The following is a 21,018-nucleotide window of genomic DNA, read 5'->3' as shown; positions in this document are numbered from 1 at the left end:
GACATAACAAATAATAGTCATAAGACATTAATATGTTTTTTTTTATTTTAAGTGTTTAACTTTTATATATCACGATTCAGGTCATGAAGTGACATTTTCTCCCCTTAGATATCCTCATGGATTAGTAAATTAAGTTCCTCATCGTTTAGCTTTACATTGTGTTAATAAATGATTTATCTGATAATCGTACAATCTAACATAATCTAGACAGCCAGCTCCAACGTAATCTTTGTTTTCCAATGGTTGCTTAGTAATTAACTAGGAAGAATTTTTTACTTTCAATAAACATCGGTAAGGAATACATATGCTGTCAATCAGTGAATAGCACTAAATAATAGTAGTGGAAAGAGATGAAGAAGATTTTCAACTCTTGTACTGAATAGCAACTACGTATATAGGAGCATGAGTTACAGCTCATATTTTATTTGGACATTCAATAAATACCAAGGCTAACCAATTGTTAGACAGACTAAGATAACAATGCAAGTATACAAAAAGAGTGGTCAGGCCTGCAGTAATTTCAATAAAGGAGCCTGCTATGTAAAGAATATTTCTGCTCAAACAAATGAAGACTACACCCTATACTCTCAAGATGCTACTATTTACACCTCGTCGGGACAAATTTAAACCAGTTGTCTGCCCAGCTTGTCCAATATATAACAGATTTTGAAGAGAGAAGCATCATCATAGTACAGGTTGAGTGCTAACTGCGCTGCTTTTCCTAACAGGCACAGATGCACTGGTCGGCAGGAAACTGTCCTAGAAGAAATGGGAGACAACAATTTGCTGGCAAGTTAGTTACAAGCTGCTTCATCAATTAAGCACCTTTTTTAGATCACTGATCAATTGCTCTCTCGTTGCTGGCTCAACCTGCAGACCAAAACATGAAGCTTGTTTCAGGCACCTTAAACAGGTAAAGATGAAATAGCAGTGGAACAAAATTTTGAAAAAGAGTCTGATGGCTAACCTTCTGTAGGAGGGAAAGAAGACCTTGTGGTAGAGCACGTAAATCCAATGTCGAATCGCCAATCTTTGATAACTGAAGTAGTACCTTTTGCACCCGCAACTGTTGTAATTGTTCCTCATAGTTCTTGGGGTCATTCTTCCATGAGAAAAAGGCTTCATCATCTATCCAAGAATCTACTTTGCCTCCTTTTGAATCCAAAAACCAGTTTTTCACCATATCCATAGCGGATTTGTAAGAAAGCTGGTCACCTGCAGCATTCCTCACAGTTTTGACCAACATCTCCTCCTCCACTCTTCGAAGCAGACGTCTGTAAAAGAATGAACGAGAAGTTTCCCAATTTACTACTTCTCGGATCACCCCCTTCGCGGCCATTCTTAATGAAGTATCATGCAATTCTGCAAACTTTGTAGCTATCTGTGTGTATACTGGCAAAAGCTGCGTCTCACGGGTTTTAATTTGCTGCTGTAAGGTCTCAACATTAGTGTACACTCCAGCGGTCCTGGCTTCCTGAAGCTTTAACTTGAGATTTATAAGCTGCTGGTCAAGCCTACCCATGCACTCCAGTAGTTCTTTCGTTCTGAATTTAATTTCAATCATACCTTCTGGCTCAAGGACATTTCCCCTGGCTGTCTGTTCTGCATACATTTCAATGTGGTCTGAATTGATCTTACTATCCACAACCACCCATGCCCCACCACGGAGTTCACCCATCATAGGGATGTAAACAAAAACAGGCTGTTTGTACGTTCTAAGGTTCTCGACAATGGTTGATCCTGCCTGAAGGATACCTTCAAAGAGATCCCTCTGTCCGCCGGAAAAGCCCCTCCAGTTGGCAAGAATGAAAAGAGGTAACTCCTCCCTATTTAAGTCCATCAATGCTTGAGCTGTTTTAGTTGCAGAGTCAGGAAACCATACTTGCCCTGCTTGAGGGACAACCCTTTCGTGAGAATCGAGCTGTCCAGGATCGGCAGGGATTACTTGCATCATAGTTTGTGTCTCAACAGCAACTATTCCTACAGGGATTCCTCCGAGTTTTGCCCTGCCTGTCACAACAGTTCTTGCCCAACCTTCCAGTGTCTCAATGAAGCTATCTTTATCAAAAATGCCCCCCAACCACTTTCCACTTGCATCTGTGTGGCCAGAGATGGCAGCGCGTGGATCACATGTGGCCTCTGGGAAGTACTCAACAGGTCTCTGAGGAGGATCTAATGGAGTTGAAATGGGAAGTGGACCACCAGAATATGGCGGAACGAAGCTCAACCAATTTAAAATCTTTGATATCCCCTCGAGGTCATCAGAGACAGTCAGATGAACAACACCATTAGTCGCCATAATTTTAGGTCCACCAAGTTGCATGTGGGAGCTATAAACTTCCCGGCCCAAAAGTTTGTTAAGTGCAGAATAACCAGTAAGAATAATTGGCTGATCAAGCCTCTGTATACACCGCATACCAAGACGAGCAAGATAAGCACCTATTCCAACTGTTCTCCCGGTTACATATGTCAAGGTAAATGTTTCATGGTATGCCCGAGAATAAGCACTTGCAATGGCTCCACTACCACTTAAGTTCTCAACACCCAGGCCATCCTCTTCTCCAATAATAGTATCTATCACCCATCGAACTTCTCCATTTGACAGCTTCAATTCATGTGCCATGACAGAAGATTTGATACGTTCATGATCCTCAGGAATCAAGTATATATACTGAAAACCACGCTCGGGGTTCGATTCATCAGACCATCCAACTTTAAAGCAAGATTTTACCTCCTCGGCTGCACCAATACGAGCCCCTGAATTTGCTGCTAAATAAATAAGTGGCAGTTTCTGTGTGCAAGCAACACCAGTCACTGCTTGGAAAAATGCATCCTCGCTTGGGCCAAAAGATCCATTTATGAAGGTGACATCATTTGCTACAACAAGAATTTTCCTTCCCATAGGGAACTCAGGAGTAGACATTTCCATAATCCATGCCACCATGCCGACGTCATTGAATCCAGGCTGGCGCTCCACAGGGACAAGAGGAGTACCCCAGCTTCCTTTCTTGTCAACAAAAGTTAACTCTGTAACTTTCAAGAGGACATTGTCCTTAGGCTTGTCTGTTCCAGGATTATGACTTTCCCAAGACTTCTCAAGTGCTGCTTCAAATGCCTGCACAAGGGAATTTTATGATATGTTGATATTGATCCAGATGGTAATAACCAGCATAATGTCTACTTTCATTCAAATGTTTACCAGTGGAAAGTCATAGCAGTAAGTGGTGTCGTTCTTGCGGGCCAAAAGCCGTTTCTGGTCAAGCACAGCCAGCGGTGGATAAGGTGCTGTTACTGGCACTCCATTCAGAGGACCATGGCCAATAGCTGAATGATACACTACTCTTTGTACACCTGTATCTTCCACTTCTCGATAAATCTGAGAGTTCAATTTCCAATAGCATGATGTCAATGTTAATCACAGACTTCTATGGCAGAAACCAATACTTGAAGTTGGAGTGAATCAAGTCATGAGGCATTAGTATGTCCGCCGGAATGCAGGTCCAGCAAATGGTTTAAGTCAATACAACGGAACAACTTATCTGAGTCCAAAAGTTCATGGGCTAATAGAGAACTAAACACCATTCGCATTATAAGCATGATTAACTTCAAGCTCTTTACCAGAAAAGGTAATAGAAGAAAAAAGAAACAAGAAAGAACTAACAAAAGAAAGTAACCATTCATGGTTAAAGCGCAAAGCATCGATTGATATTTGCTCTCTAACTCAACAGAAGTCAGTTTTGGATCAGATAAGCCATCGAAAAATTTCAAGTACATGCTAAATTCCACTTACATGCACAATGCAGGTGTGACCGGTCACATTCGCAACCACAATCCTCCAAGCACCAGTTGCGTCGCCTGCAGATGATATCCAAAGTTTCACTTCCCACTCACAAACGCCTAACCTGTGCATCCGCACACCAACAAATGCATTGATTTCATGAGCTAGATCTTCTAAGATTTTCTGAACTTCCACTTCTTTGTGCTCGTTATTTACGTCTGCCCTCCTGCAACAGAGTCATGAAGTGAGCAGTGGGCCAACTTTTGTCCTTAATAGCAAGCATAAAGGCAAAACAATTACTGACTTGTGGTATGGCAACAAATCATCAATCTCTTGCTCTCGTAAAATATACAAGTACATATGAGCATGGTCAGCTTTGAGAGTCGTATTATGGAGATTAAGTTCAAGCTCTTCCAGTGCAGATATTAAGGATCTCAATATGCTCCTTGAAGTAAACGACAAATTCAAAGGGGAATGAGCCGTTCCCTGATTTAATCCTTGATACGCTAGTACACCATCATCTGTTGGTTGTCTTACAAGTGTTCTGAGAAACATCCTCCGGATTGGATTCCGCTTGTCTACAACAGTGTAGAGGTGCCACTGACGGTCCCGGGATGGAGTATACTTTATATTATCATAGATTTTAAGCTTTTCCTGCATTTCCGGGAAATTATGAACCTAAGATCAGCTCATGGTCCAAGAATTACAAAAATAAAGCACCAATAGTAATATAGGATATAGTTAAAAGGAGAAAATGAAGTTAAGCAAAATACAAACCAATTCAAGATAAATGGATAGAGGAGGCTCTAGATGACGCAGTAGAGCCTCCTCCTCATAATATAGCTTCTCTGTTGACCAGTGAAAGGAGTGCCTCATTGGCACCCTCCCTCCATCTCTTTGTATGATGCAGCTGATAACCCCTACACCTGCACTTTTAAGGTTGGCGCTCGCATCTTTGTCTCTCAGTATTTTGGCTAACTTGTTAATTCTCTCTTGAGCCTGATCTTCATCACCACTGCAAACAATGGTTTGTACCATGAATAAGTCAGTTTCTCGCAAATAATTGGACCAGATACACATGCAAAAAATTCAGCCATGCTAGATAGAGGTATATCCTATTACTTCCTTTTAACGGACATCTATTTATATGTGCCTCATGATTTATCCATATATCTAACTAAAAAGTTACTTTAGCAGTAGAAAGTTAGCTGCGAGATCAAACATAATAACACTTTTGATACCTATCCTGAAGCAAACTCATTTGGTTGTTGATGCCCACCAATGCAATGTGCAGCATGCTACCATGACTGACTGGTTGAGTCGATCCATTCGATATCTCTGCATGCAAGTCATGCGCTGTCTCCCTCAATACAGAATTTAATACTGTTGGCAAGAGTTGGAGAGATTTGATAATAACCATGGCTCCCCATTTTCTCTCTGTGTGTTTCTCAACTAACGGTTTTACTATCACATTGTCTCCAGACCCACTCTTTCTCTCCACATGCTCTTCCATAAACTGCCATGTAGCTATTAGTCCATATCTGTGCCACTGCATCCTCACACTCCCTTGAACGAGGTAAGGCTGGAGTAGATATCAAAAGTTAAATTAAAAACTATACATGTCTTAAATATAGATGTGCCGAAACAAGTAAACTAAGACTTTGAAATACAGTACCTGATAGAGCCTACGAATGTAAGTCTCCACAACCCGCCTCTGAAGGGTGTGATCACTGTGATCAAAAAGGCCTACAAGTGCATCTTCAACTGCTAACGGAGCACTCACTAGAACTTCCATTCTTTCGTTGATGGCACTTTTTCGCTTAGGAGTATCCATGCTGTCACCTTCTTCAGTGAACATCTCCAGCTCAGAAAGATTTCTGGCAATACTCGAACGTAGTTCACTCAGTTTAGTTTGTTCGAGGAGTTGACTGGCCTTCAGTGCCAACTGTAAAATGAAATCGAGATTTAGAAACTCTGTTAAGGAGTTTCAATATAACCCACTTAACAATACAGAAACTGTAAATGATGAGAATCATAGAATGTTGTTAAAACAAATTCACACTAGGTGACTTTTTAGAAGGCAAAATACATAAGTTTCCCCCCCCCCCCCAACTATAAGACCAAATTCTTGTTATACATTTTTTGCAGACCAAAATCATCTTGCACACTCAACCTTTCCGGAGTGTGCCGGGACACTACTTTTTTCTTGACAAATTTTTCAAAACATATGTAATATCATGCACCAATAAAGTCGTGACACGTGTCATGTATTTTTATTTTAAAACATAAAACACTTAAAATTACAACTATACCCCTTAAACATCTTCATTTCATCTCTTTCTCTTCTCTGCAAATTACCCCCTTTTCATCTCGTCTTCCCAGACACCCCATGACCTTGAAATTACATATCTTATCTGCCACCCTTCTCCACCTTCATCTATCTTCCATCTTCGACAAGAATCCCATGACCTTGAAATTACATATTTCCAGCCCAACTCAACCAAAGTTGACAGTGATACGGCCCAATTGATTTATTTTGTTTTCCAACTGCTTCATCAATTCATCTGCTTTCAGGGATTTATACATCCTGAACAGTTAATCTTATTTCATTATCAATGACCAATTCTATTCAACCAATTTCGCTGGTACCAAATCTAAAATTCATTTCACAAATCAAATTACAAGCATTCATAAAAATTTGCTCTATTTGTCAATTTGACTTATAAGAAAGTCTAATCTAAGAACTTGAAGTTGCCTTTGCTTCTGGATACCGCAAGTGCTAACAAGCACCAAAAAAATATCCATATCTTCCACCTCCCCCCTCTACAAAATCACCCACCTTCCTATCCCTCGTTACAGATCTGAAAAAAGAAAGCGATTCGAACAGAAAAATTGGAGATGAAATGGTGGAAGTTATGTGTAAAAGAGATGAAAAGGGGGGAGGCGTATGAGAAAGAAGAAGAGAAGGGAGGGGGTGGGGTTCTGGGAACAATTAATTTTAAAACAAAGAAAATATATAAAATTTTGACATGTGGCACTTAAAGGGTTCACGCTCTTTATCTTTTTGACTATACACGTGCCTGCCGCATAATAAAAGTGGTGTGTCTTATGCACACTTTGGAAAGGTTGAGCGTGTAAGGTGATTTTCGTCCGCAAAAAGTGTGCAATAAGGATTTGGTCCATAGTTCAAGGAGTAACTTACGTATTTTGCCTTTTCTAGAATGGTATCTAATGATGAGCCACTAAATGAACCATTAAAAGAATATAAGGATCCTTTGCATTTTCTTCTTTTTTTCCTTCTTTTTGCTTCTTCTGATGGTCGGTACATTTTGAGAGAGAGAGAGAGAGAGAGAGAGAGAGAGAAAGCAGAAGGATGTGATGAAGGATTGGGACTAGATGGTCCCCAGGGAGAGCAAGAGTCATTCTCTGATGGATATCAGCATTTGTGGATCAATAATGATAAATGACTGGCCAACAACTACTTCTCAATCCTAAGCTTGTCGGGATCACATTATGAATTCTCAGAGGCAATTCAGTCTATCTCGACGGGTTCAACCGAACACACTATTTTCAACATGGAGCACAGAATATATATGTGAAAACACCACTAAATTTCCAACAATTTTTTTTGTTGAGAAAGAACAAAAATTAAACTACATGTGTTCAACGCAATATTGACCCTATCAAGTTTACATCCCGGATCCACCTTTGTGAATTCTCACCATCCGTTGTGCTCTACTTAAACAAAAATAAAAGACTGGCATTTTAAAAAATTCATAGCAACTTTAAAAAAGTCTCCACGAAAACAGGAGGCAAAAAAAAAAAACAAGAGCAAACACAACTAGTGTTGATCTTAGAGAACTTCCACGAAGTTTTAGCTTGATTTCAAGATTGTATGTCAAAGATATGAAAAGCAAAAGATAAGGTTTCTCAAGTTCCCGCAAGCACAGGACAATGCAAGTACGGATATCAATGTTTTTATAAAAGATGTATGGAATACCAACCTCGGAATAATTTGTATGGTTGAGTGCTGAGAAACGGATAAGTTTTTCCCTGTATGCTGCAGGATTGGGATATACCAGTTGCTCCATCAGACTAAGTATAAGCTTATTTTTACGCCTAACACCCTGGATAATAACACATTATTGGTACCGGATATTTTCCAGCTTAACAACATCAGAAGAAAGGAAAGTGAATACATTAACAATTAGCATATACCTGATGAGAAAGCACTATGTCAACAACCTTCAGGAGATCTTTCTTATATTGAAGCCGGAGACGTTCAATCACATCAGCCTGAAAAAGGAAGGCATCAGAACTGAATAACATAACATAACCAATAAATCAAGATATGCAATGTTACATATTGACAACATGATAAGATGGAGAACATGCAACAATAAGTAGCATTTTGATAATCCAAATGATCTTGAGGCCTTCTAGAGAGATGATTGACAATAAAATAATAGCTTCTTATGGTACATAATACAAATAAGATGAGAATGCATAAGATGATCTACAACGTAAATCATTTTAGAAAACTCATGGTATACCATATATGAATAGAACGAGACGCTTTGTAAGAAAGAAGTTGGGTATTGTTTACCATACTAATAATAAGAAAATTCTGATAAAGAAAAAGGAAAGGCCCCTCAAGGTTAAGGAGGAATTAAGTTTTCTGGTACTATACATTTCTATTATCTCACTTTGAGTAACTCTATATCCTCATATGATATAATTGTTATAATTTTCTATAACCTTTGTTTAATTGCAGATACTGAAGGTATATATTCCAAACTATAAAGATGCTCGAACTTAGATATCTAGTCATGCAGAGGATGATTATCACACAATAATTGTTTGCATTACAACCCACCTGGATATTGTCACTAAACAATTCTTCAACAGATAGATACTCTTCAAAAAGGGAATGGACGATACCACGGGCATGGCTCTCTCTTCCACCCTCATAAGACTTGACGAGACTCATTAAAGGTTCAACTAATCTTTCCTGAGCTCCTTTTTCTTTTTCTGAGCAAGTTCTTAGGTGAGCCTAAAGCAAAACAGAGAATGATAGACAAATAAATCAATGTTAGAAGAGACAGTATGTGAACTTTAAAAAGAAATAACCAAAAAAAAATAGTGTGAAGAAGAAGAAAATGTGGTAAAAGACTCACCTCAAGAACACCTCTCAGAGTTCTGGCAGGAAAGTCGACAGTTTGCAAGCTGGAAATCCCCTCATATTCCTTATATTTTGCTTCCAACTGCAACAAGAATACATAAAGCGAAATAATTAGAGAGAGATCTACTAATTTCCCATAAGAGAAGAAAGAAATCATCATCCGACCCTTTACCTCATATCTGAGGTCCTTTGGAAGTCGTGTTGCCAGTACGGATAGGCATTCTTGCCACTGTAGAAATGGAAGCTCAGGACTGTCTAAGCAACTTAGCAAGTTATGAACCACCTGGATCGGAAGATTAAGTAGTGTTCATCAGAATTTGTTTCATTATGTATTGGTTAAAATGTTTTCTAGATAATTGTTCAGACAAAAAGATGTTACACAAGCAATAACGTTCTACAACTCCAAATTATAAGTTACCTACATCATCAACATTATGGTCATATCCGGCAAGAATCATCCTTGCTGCATTAAGACTTGCGGCACATCTCTGATGAACTTTTCCAGATATGGCAGTTGGAGATCCCAAAATAGGAAAGCTTCCACAAAAAGGCTCTGCTTTTCTTACTGCAGAAGGGTCATCTAATTCAAGTGATGCTATAAGCTCACCAGCCTACAAACAAAGTTATCTTTAAGTTGCTGCGGAGGAGAGAAATATATGCTTTATTTGCTAATACAATACCTGCATTGCTTGACCTTCAGACATCTTAAAATGGATAACTCCTGAAGCAGGTGAAAGGAGGGGCATGCACATCTTCATCACTTCAACCTCTGCATAAGGTGTGTCAGCATCAACATGACTACCATCAGACATCAAATATCTCAGAAGTTTGCAAGGTGTCTCCGCAATTAACTTTGACGGATCATGATCATTCTGGAATCGACGAAAACCATATAATAAGAAGGTGCCATTTTTTAAATAAATAAAAATATATTGGGAACTGAATAATTATCGGCACCTGCAGCAAGCATGTTCTTCCATCTATTAGAAGGCGAGTTCCAGCTGCTTCCTCCTCTGCATATATAACATGACTGTTTCCATCCAGCTGCAGTGATCAAGGGAACTTAGATGTAATAATACAATTTTGGTATTTGAAAAGTGTTAGTTTACAGATATGTATAGTGTAGTCTTGTCCCACATTGGAAGAGGAGTAATATCTCCTTGTAGTGTATAGCTATAAATAGGGACATCTTGTATTGTATTTATCATATAATATCAATAGCATATTTTCTCCCGTGCCTTCTCACATGGTATCAGAGCATTAGTGAGAAAAGATCGTTGTGCGTCATTCCAGCGTTAACCGGAAAGAAAGAACTTAGTCATCGTGCAATTTTTCCGGTGACCTAAGGCTTGTTTAAGTGAAAGTCACTTTCTATCGGTGTTGTGCTAAAACCAACACCACCACGAGGTAGATCACCCTCCGACGACCAACCCCTGAAATTTTATCTGGCAGAAAAGCCGCCACGCTCCTCCACGCGCCGGCAACAACTTTTCCGGCGAGGGTTCCGGCCATTTTTTCGCGAAACTTCTTCAGGACAGTGTACTCTCCTCAAAATTCTGAGCCCACCCATCTAGTTCAAATCAAATTACGACCACTTTTATATTTTTGCGGCGTGAACAGTAACCTTTTCGGGCATTTTTTGAAAACATTTCTTCAGGACAGCTTGCTCGCAAAGAAATTCTGAGTCTATCCATCCTGGTTACGACAAATTCCGACAACTTTGGAATTTTCCGGCGAGCTACAGTATTTCCGGCACAGAACAGTGTTCTGATTTCCTGCCGTAAACAGTGTTTTTCAAGCTATTTCTTCAGTTTTCTCACAGGAGTTACTTATTTCCACTATTTCAAGTTAACCCTACTACTACAAATTGTAGCGACATGGGAACCGATGCTTTGAATAGTCGGATGGTTTCTTTAGCAGAGTATATTGAGTTCCTTCAGTATAAAGCATGTAAGCAAACATCTTCTGAGATAGCTTCTGTTGTTCAAACAGGTAATAGCGTAACTTGTTTCTCCCAATCTTCATCCTCTGAGTCTTGGGTCATTGATTCAGGTGCATCAGATCATATTTCTGGTAACAAATCTCTTTTCACTACTATTTCGTATTCTCAATCTCTTCCAAAAGTCACAATGGCCAATGGGTCTCAAACCACGGCAACTGCAATAGGTCAAGCAAGCCCACTTCCTTCCTTACCTTTAGATTCAGTCTTTTATGTTTCCAATAGTCCTTTTAATCTCATAGCTGTTAGTCGTTTAGTCAAATCACTTAAATGCACTGTTTTATTTTTTGATGACCATGTTTTATACAGGAACGCAGTACGGGGCGGATCATTGGTACCGGGCGTGAATCAAACGGACTTTATTACCTTATCCTTGCTAAATCACATGTACTCACATCTTGTCTTCCTTCTACAACTTGTCCTGTTACTGATTCACCAGATTTATTACATAAACAGTTGGGACATCCCAGTTTGTCAAAACTTCAGAAAATGGTATCTGGTTTATCTCACTTGTCAGCTCTAGAGTGTGAGTCATGTCATCTCGGTAAGCATACCCGCTCCTATTTCCCTCGGCGCCTTGATAATCGAGCAGAGTCACATTTTACTTTAGTCCATTCACATGTTTGGGGTTCTAGTCGGGTCAGTTCCACCTTGGGATTTCGCTACTTTGTCAGTTTCATTGATGATTATTCCAGGTGCACTTGGATATTTTTGATAAAAAATCGATCTGAATTGTTTTCTATTTTCCAGACCTTCGACGCTGAAATTCAAAATCAATTTGGGGTTTCTATTCGCACATTTCGTAGTGATAATGCCCGAGAGTATTTGTCTTCCCCATTTCAACAGTTTATGAAATCTCATGGGATTATTCATCAAACATCTTGTCCGTACACATCTCAACAAAATGGGGTAGCTGAAAGAAAGAATAGACATTTTATTGAAACTGCTCGTACCCTACTCATACAATCTCATGCTCTGTTGCGTTTTTGGGGGGATGCAGTTCTTATATCTTATTATCTTATTAATCGTATGCCATCTTCAGCTATCCAGAACCAAGTTCCATTCTCTGTCATGTTTCCCCACTTACCTTTGTTCTCTCTTCCACCCCGTATTTTTGGAAGCACTTGTTTTGTCCATAATCTTACTCCAGGAACAGATAACTTAGCTCCTCGTGCTCTTAAGTGCGTATTTCTGGGTTTCGCGAGAACACAAAAAGGTTATCGATGCTACTCTCCTGACCTCCAGCGGTACCTTATGTCCGCTGATGTTACCTTCTTTGAAACCCAATCATACTTCACAGGTTCAGGTCATCACTTAGATATTTCTGAGGTACTGCCAGTTTCATCTTTTGGAGATTCAGTCACTCCAGCTCCACCACCTATAGCTCCAATTCCACCACCTACAACTCCGGTTGTAGCTCCACCACCTATAGCTCCAGTTCCTCCACATAATCCAGTTCAACCTTCTGCAGCTCCACCACTCTTGACTTATCATCGTCGTCCACATCCAGCATCAGGCCCAGGTGATTCACGACCCGCATCAGATTATGCACCTACTGTGGACTTGTCTCCTCTTAGTCAACCAATTGCACTCTGCAAAGGTGTACGATCCATACTTAATCCTAATCCCCACTATGTCGGTTTAAGTTATCATCGTTTGTCGTCACCTCATTATGCTTTTATATCTTCTTTGTCCACTGTTTCTATCCCTAAGTCTACAGGTGAGGCACTATCTCATCCAGGATGGCGACATGCTATGATTAACGAGATGTCTGCTTTACATGCGAGTGGCACTTGGGAGCTTGTTCCTCTTCCTGCAGGTAAGTCTACTGTTGGTTGTCGTTGGGTTTATGCAGTCAAAGTCGGGCCGGATGGCCAGGTTGATCGGCTTAAGGCTCGTCTTGTTGCAAAAGGATATACTCAGATTTTTGGGCTTGATTATAGTGATACTTTCTCTCCCGTGGCTAAAGTAGCATTTGTTCGTCTCTTTTTGTCCATGGCTGTTGTACGTCATTGGCCTCTTTATCAGTTAGACATTAAGAATGTTTTTCTCCACGGTGATCTTGAGGAAGAAGTTTATATGGAGCAACCACCTGGTTTTGTTGCTCAGGGGGAGTTTAATGGTTGTGTGTGCAGATTGCGCAGGTCACTATATGGTTTGAAACAGTCCCCTCGAGCTTGGTTTGGTAAGTTCAGCACAATTATTCAGGAGTTCGGCATGACTCGTAGTGAGGCTGATCACTCTGTGTTTTATCGGCATTCTGCTCTTAATCTGTGTATTTATCTAGTGGTTTATGTTGATGATATTGTTGTCACTGGTAATGATCAGGATGGTATTACTAATCTGAAGCAACATCTCTTTCAGCACTTCCAGACTAAGGATCTGGGCAGATTGAAGTATTTTCTAGGTATTGAGGTCGCTCAGTCTAGCTCAGGTATTGTTATTTCACAGCGGAAGTATGCCTTAGACATTCTTGAGAAGACTGGAATGATGGGTTGCAGACCTATTGACTCTCCTATGGAGCCGAATGCTAAGCTTCTGCCTGGACAGGGGAGCCTCTTAGAGACCCTACGAGATATAGGAGGCTGGTTGGCAAATTGAATTACCTCACAGTGACTAGACCTGACATTTCTTTTCCGGTGGGTGTTGTAAGTCAGTTTACGGATTCTCCCTGTGATAGTCACTGGGATGCAGTTGTTCGCATTCTTCGGTATATAAAGTCAGCTCCAGGCAAAGGATTACTATTCGAGGATCGAGGCCACGAGCAGATTGTTGGGTACACAGATGCTGATTGGGCAGGATCACCTTTTGATAGACGTTCTACATCTGGATATGTGAGTTAATTTGGGTCAAGCAGTTGATCAAGGAGTTAAAGTTCGGAGAAATCGGCAAGATGGAACTAGTGTGTGATAACCAAACTGCTTTTCATATTGCGTCAAATCCGGTGTTACATGAGAGTACTAAACACATTGAGATCGACTATCACTTTGTCAGAGAAAAAATACTTTCAGGAGATATTGTTACAAAGTTTGTAAAGTCGAATGATCAACTAGCAGATATTTTCATTAAGTCTCTTACTGGTTCTCGTATTAGTTACATGTGTAACAAGCTCGGTACATAGGATGTGTATGCACCGGCTTGAGGGGGAGTGTTAGTTTACAGATATGTATAGTGTAGTCTTGTCCCACATTGGAAGAGGAGTAATATCTCCTTGTAGTGTATAGCTATAAATAGGGACATCTTGTATTGTATTTATCATCTAATATTAATAACATATTTTCTCCCGTGCCTTCTCACAAAAAGGAATCAATTAGTCTCTCCCCACATTGTTTCTACAAATTCTATGCAACATAAAAGCTTATGGCTACTACAGACAATAGTGTAGTTTCTGGTAAAAGGGTATATAGAGAAGTTGCAGAGTGATTGATTATTGCCTGCATCAGTAGTCCTCCATCACGCAGAGTATGTATTTCTGCTTCGATCTCTGACTCATTCATCCTCAACCTGTAGCTTCCTGGTCCTCCCCTCACCATATTAATCTAAGAGTCAAAACCGACCAATTACTGAATTGCAAACAGTCGAGGAAGCAGAATCAAGAAAGAAGAACTGGAAACAACTTTATCAATCTGTGTAGAGCTAGCAGAATAGTATTAGCTAATTTTCCTTTCTCTACTGATACCACGAAGACAAAAACATGTAGAATGAAGTGAATACAGCATCCTACTTACCGTGTACTTGCTCCCTTCAATGTTTAGTGAGACTTGAGAGCTCACAAGGGAAATATGCTGCACATAGATGGATGACGGGTTATTCCAAAAAAGAGATGGAGAAATGTAAGATTCCGACCAGGACAAACATTCTGCAACTGATTACCTTGGGTGGGATTTGTCCCTTTTCAAGATAACCAATATATTCAGAAACCAACGCCGCACCACTTGCAGAAGCTTTCTGAGTTTGACACGTAACAACACGGTATAATGGTATCAATTTTGCAAGTAAATTCCCAAGACAAAACCTTTAGGAACCTAACATCAGTCATGAAATGGGAGACGTACATAAAGAGCTCCTCCAACCACAGAAAGGTACCAAGGAGGTCTTTCTGCTCTAACCCTCATGGCAATTCTACTGTCCAACCAGCCAGTATGTATCTTATTTTCTCTGTAATCTGAAGCCTGCAGAAAATGCGTAATGTAACGCAGAGAAATAACACTCGATTGGAGTTGGGCCTAAGTACTTTTATTAATCTGAGACTCTTACATGCAATAGATCAATCGTGTAATCAACATTCGTACGAATCTCTCCTCGGATCTGGATTTCCTTCAGTCCAAGGACCATGTTTGCAATGGCCATGGCTCTGGACTCTCCAAATGCAAAAACATGTCCTGTGTCAAGATATAGAAGTCCATAAATTCAATAGGTTAGACACAATTTTAGAATGTTTTTTATTGGGCAATTGTATTTCGAAATACAAGGTATGATATCTGATAGCATATGTGGAAAAGATTTTCCAGAAGAAATTCTGACAATTTTCCAACCGATGTTTGATAGCATTGTGACAAATTTACAGGAAGAACCAGAGTAAGAGTCAGCATAAATATGAAGCAAAGCTAGGAATAGACTAAATGCACACTCACACATACACAGAAAAGTTGAGCTTAGCAGAAACTTGAAGCAAATCTGCACGGGCCGACACAAACACAAATACCTCAGTTTAATGTTTCAAATTAGTTTGGTGTCAGATAGCAGTTTCCTATTGTTAACAATTCTTTTTGGCAACAGCGTGAGCTTATTAGCTATTCTTTAACTAGTATACAAATTAAAAAGTAGATTAACATATGCATGCTTCACTGGTGATTATTCTTCAGTGTAAGTGAAACTAATTAAACCTGGTTTATGATGTTTTAACTTATAGAGGTGGAAAAACTGCATAACAGCTTGAGATGTAACGGAACTTTACCATTCAGTCATACAGGAACTCTTTTAGTCATAATACATCTTCTGATGTTGCTTTCATCCATGAATAGAATAATGCAAAGTATTTCCCGAAAGAAAAAAAAGGAATTCAAAAGAAAACAAAAGGTCGTAATCTTTTACAAACTTGAGCATTGACCCTGGTAGACCCAAAACAAGAAGCAACTGCCTAATTGAAGCTGAATATTCTAGGCTGATATTAAAAATTAAAATACTAGAAAAGCATTAACTTTTTCAGCTGAAAATTCAAAATAAGTCAAAAAGAACAATACAACTGCACTTCAGCTTACCAAACTGAGAATCTGAAAATTCATGAATGCCTCCACCAGACTGCAAGGAAAAAGAATTATTACGCTCGGCAAATATTCAAGCACCCCAACATTCTATTTCCATCAAGTTTATAAGTACCTTGACAGAGAAGTATGCCCATACATTTGGTTTGCTCTTAAAACTCAGCTCCTACATTATGAAATGTAAATTAACAAATGTTCATCCTAAAAGCACAGGACTAGAAAAGGAAATTGAAACTTTTCAGAAGAAATTTTACCTGTACTTTACCACTGGTAGGCTTAAAACCGTCATCAGGATCCTCACTTGTTACACGTACAGCCACACAATGACCTTTTGGCCTTGTCGACTCAGCCTTGTCAAAATCAAATGGTGTCGCAACAATAGATGTTTTCCTCCAAGCATCATATCCGGCACCATGTTCCATTCCATAGAATCGCCTTATTTCTAATAGAATCAAAAAGAAAGCTTCAAAAATAGGAAAAAGAAGAACCTAAACATCTTAAGCCGAGAAAAGCGACAACATCTGGTACAAAACCTGGAATTTGCCACAAAGGAATTCCCATTCCAACAGCGACTTGAGCCGCTGGCAGGTTTATTTCTGCTATCCATTCAGTTACAGGGTGTTCAACCTAATAGAATGCGAAAGATGTAATATAAATAAAAAGGTTCCAGATCGTCATGGAGGTGATCACAATCAACATCAACTTAATTCATGATTATTAAAGCTTTGGCTTTAAACAAGCATGAGATAATTATGACCTAAATGCCAAAAAAAGAAGAAAAAAAACTTAGATCAATGCGTTCCTCTACGTGGTAAAAAAATAATTGTGCACATTCAAGCAGATGGCAGTATCACCACCTGTAACCGAGGATTGAGTTCCAAGAAATAGTACTCTCCAGTGTCCATACTGTAAAGATACTCAACAGTGGCAGCTCCAATGTAATTGACACTTTTGGCCAGTCTTCTAGCAGCCTGCTCAAGTTTTTTCACTGTGTCTAGCGGAGCTACTGTAATTGGGCCCTCCTCAATTATCTAAGTTGAAGAAAATTAAACACATTAGTGATGACATTCCACTGATGTACGCGTGGCTGCCTCATGAAGGCTCTGCTATTTGCCTCAACTTGCAAATGGAAGATACGCATTGTCTTTATAATTCATTACTAAACAATAATCAAAAGTTAAATACAAGCTAACCTTTTGGTGTCGCCTTTGAACACTACAATCACGGCTGTGTAATGCTGCAACATTGCCACATTGGTCACATAGTAATTGGACTTCTAGATGCCGACTCTAGTTATTTGAAAATCAAAAAACAATTCTAATGTTTAAAAGATTCTCTCCAAAGATATGTTGAAGCTTTAGGGTCAGACAAGAAAGAAGTTGGCTGAACCTGAGAAGCAACTTTCATTATAAATATTGGGGAGCCAGGAACTTCACCCTGAACTTGCTTGAATAGTGCCCTAACTTCGTCATCATTATGAACCTGGAATGAGCGAGTAAGCCATGTAGGTAGGTCGAATGAATACCTGCTTACTTTTTCTATATCTTTTTGCAAGAAGAATATATTAAACTAATTTGATATTTGCACTACTCGCAGTGCCTTTTTTACCAAAAGACAAACCTTTCTTATGCCTTTACCACCACCGCCCCAGGATGCCTTGATCATTGCAGGATAACCTACATCTTGACAACTAGCAATTGCTTCTTCCGTCGTATGAACACATGCTTTAGCATATATTTCATCTGGGATAGAGACCAAACAGCTTTCCGGAGGAACTTTCACCTGCGCGATCGAAATGCTGTCCATTAAATGCAGACTAACCACTACGAAACCAACAGAGCAGAATCACAAGCATAAAAACTTACATGGGAGCCACTCCATGGGAGTGTGGGTACTTCTGCTGCTTGAGCAATCAAAGATGAACCAATTTTATCTCCTAGTGCTGCCATTGACATAGCTGGTGGCCCAAGAAATATGATCCCCTTTGCATTCAATGCATCTGGCAGTTCGGGATTTTCCGATGCATGACCCCAACCAGGCCAAACTGCATCAACATGAGTCATCTCTGCCATCTACGCAAAAGAAACACCATGTATAAGTATTTGCATTTTGTTTTTGGCATTGAGTCCCTTGTCCCCCTTACAAGAACAACCATATGGACATGCGAGACCAAGTTATGTGGAGATAAATTGTTCTCATCGGCTTGATGATCCTTTCTCATTTAACCATATTATAAAATCAGCAATAATTCATCTTGTATTAGGATAATGAAGTACTATATTAATTAGATGACATCCTTAAAAAGATATCTACAGACCTCCACAATGAGCTGCACATTGGCATAGTTGTTGTTATTCGTCCCACCAGGAACTTCTACAAACTGATCAGCTATTCTAATGTGCTCTGCATTTATTCTCATGTCCTCGGGCGTAGCCATTGCAACCAACAAAATTGCCTTCTCTGTACCAAATGTCTCGTATGCCCACGTCCTAATACTACGTATAAACTTGACAGCTGCCATTCCATTGTTTGCAATTAAGATACTATTAATAGGCCGCTTCCCACCAAGGGCATTACAGAACTCAGCAACTTCAGCTCTAGCCATTGGAGACCTCAATGGAAGTGCACCATTGACGTGTCCATTTCCACTCTTGATCCCGATCATTGTTGGCATCCTTTGAGCTTCCGACATGTTGCAACCAAGAGGGAATGTACAATTTCAAAAAGGGCTGCTTTTGGCTGCAATAATAAATCATCCAACAACTAAATCAACTAAAACAAAATTGAGAGACAAGCGACCTACTGCTACTTCTTGATCTCCTATTGCATAGTCCAATCTTCAAGTGACAAAACTAGATAACCTAAGCCTTATCAGTATTTTAAAAAAATAGTAATAAAATAGTAGATTACTTAAGTTCACAAAAAATAAAAATGGATTAGCAACCTACCAAGTAAGCAACTTTACATATGACAAGAAATGCAGCATGAACTATATTATGATCATATGATTCAAAGTGAATAGCATTCCCCCCCCCCCACACACACACACAAAAAAAACAACAACAATCCAGTAAAATCCCAACAAGTGGGGTCTAGGGATTCCGGTAGAACCTCGGCTCAAGAAGACGGAAAAGACGAGAAGAGAAGAGAAGGAAGGGACAATACATTAGTACCATTAAACAGAAACCAAAGAAATAATAACAGCATCATAATAACTAGAAAATGTTGAAATGCAATAACAAAACCAGAAAAAAAGATCTTTTTTATTTTCAATTGCAAGAGGAGAAGTACTCTTTCAACTAATCACATATCAACTCAAACTCAAAATATATATACTTAACAACAACAATAAAGACAACACAGCAGAAAAAGAAAAAGGAAATCAGAAAAACAAACAGAATAAAAAAAATCAAGAATCTACAGATGAAAAATTACAAGTTAAATTCACCAGAGGTGCTCAGCAGTAAATTTAAACTTTTCCAGTTTGATTAAAAGAGAAAATATACATACCCGTATAGCAAAAATAGCTAATTCACACTGTAATATGAAGTGGGGTGTCAAAAATTTGCAGAAAGTTTCAATCTTTTAGAGAAAGAATTAAAGAATGTGAATTTTTTCAATCTGATTGGGCAGTGTGAAGCAATATGGTTCAAGAATTGAGAGGAGACAACAATGTGAAGGTACAAATCTGAAATACAAGATTGTTTTTTTTGCTCTACTTCACAGAAGAAGTAATGGGGTAGAAAATGGTGCAATTAAATTTTGGTTCATTGTTTGGTTTGGATTAGTTGGGGAGTTCTTTAAATATGAACTGATCTTTCAATGACTCCTGGCACGTGGTACCTGCCTTTGCCACCCCACCCCATTCTCTTACCTTCAATGAAAAACTTGTTGGCATTATCGTATCTAAGTAAACCAATTAATATACGACATTTGTTTTCTCCACTTACTTATAATTAATTAATTGATTTACATATTTTCTAATGATGACTGTTATCACTATGCCTTTTTTTAAAAAAAGAAACCTTGAAGCATTGATAATGTAGCATTGCACCCATGATGACTTCTTTTATGATCATAGATGTGCACTTCAAGCATAATTTAAGAGTTTCACTTGCATATTCTAATTAATAATGTACTGAATTTTACGCTATCAGGTCACATAAGTAATTATATCTAGTTAAAATGTGGTACAAAAAGCGGGTATAGATGCAAATGAATACGACCACATGTAGAGACCACCTGATAATTTTTACAATATCAATATATATATATATATATATTTTAAAAATCTTCAATCGAATTTATACACATACTCTCTATCTCATTTGTTTCATTTTGCGTTACAATTTTTTTCATACTTAGGTTGTTCCAAAAAGAATATCACCATATTATATTTGAATTTTTTTCTTCATTTTCTTACCTAAAGCACATCTTTTATATCTATAGAAATATCATGGCATAATTATGATCATAAGCTATAAAAAAATATATATTTTGGTATGTACCAACAATTTTTTTCTCTCTAAAACTTTAAAATCAGTCAAACATTGTCATATAAAATGAGAGAGAGGAAGTTTGTCTTTCTATTTATATATCCCTATAGTTTGAAGGAGCATAGTATTCGCACAACAGCCACTATTTAAAAAGTGAATTAACACTATATACACTTATATTTATGAGAAAATTACTAATGGGAAAAAAGAGTTGAATGTGTGGAAAATTCGAATTCAAATTAATGTGTTATGTACGTATGATTAAATTTTAAATTATTTAATTTCAATGAACGTGAAAA

General features: G+C 38.7%; 1 protein-coding gene across 2 annotated transcripts; it reads right to left on the bottom strand.

The window, feature by feature from the left end:
• Nucleotides 1-351: 351 nt before the first annotated feature.
• Nucleotides 352-20,004, bottom strand: LOC107819389 (acetyl-CoA carboxylase 1-like). Of its 2 annotated transcripts, none has more exons than XM_075231086.1 (32): nt 19,734-20,004; nt 18,541-18,962; nt 18,089-18,295; nt 17,844-18,005; nt 17,613-17,705; nt 17,417-17,512; nt 17,081-17,254; nt 16,757-16,850; nt 16,478-16,665; nt 16,339-16,389; nt 16,221-16,260; nt 15,217-15,341; nt 15,015-15,131; nt 14,833-14,907; nt 14,688-14,744; nt 14,394-14,498; nt 9,918-10,004; nt 9,641-9,832; nt 9,383-9,571; nt 9,133-9,243; nt 8,956-9,042; nt 8,655-8,831; nt 7,997-8,074; nt 7,783-7,905; nt 5,454-5,723; nt 5,020-5,360; nt 4,556-4,793; nt 4,083-4,432; nt 3,791-4,004; nt 3,200-3,376; nt 968-3,115; nt 352-870 (listed from the first exon to the last, which is right to left on the bottom strand). In XM_075231086.1, the coding sequence occupies exons 2-32, from the start codon at nt 18,913-18,915 to the stop codon at nt 814-816; spliced, it is 6,798 nt and encodes a 2,265-aa protein (XP_075087187.1). In that variant the 5' UTR covers nt 18,916-18,962; nt 19,734-20,004; the 3' UTR covers nt 352-813. The 2 variants fall into 2 exon arrangements, with proteins under 2 accessions (XP_075087187.1, XP_075087188.1); XM_075231087.1 differs by having other exon boundaries at nt 18,541-18,905; nt 19,734-19,999.
• Nucleotides 20,005-21,018: the final 1,014 nt, after the last annotated feature.

This window comes from Nicotiana tabacum, chromosome 15 (genome assembly GCF_000715075.1).
Source record: "Nicotiana tabacum cultivar K326 chromosome 15, ASM71507v2, whole genome shotgun sequence".
NCBI classification, from domain to species: Eukaryota; Viridiplantae; Streptophyta; class Magnoliopsida; order Solanales; family Solanaceae; genus Nicotiana; species Nicotiana tabacum.
Note: the sequence above shows the minus strand (reverse complement) of the source record. Positions and strands in the feature narration are given on the sequence as shown.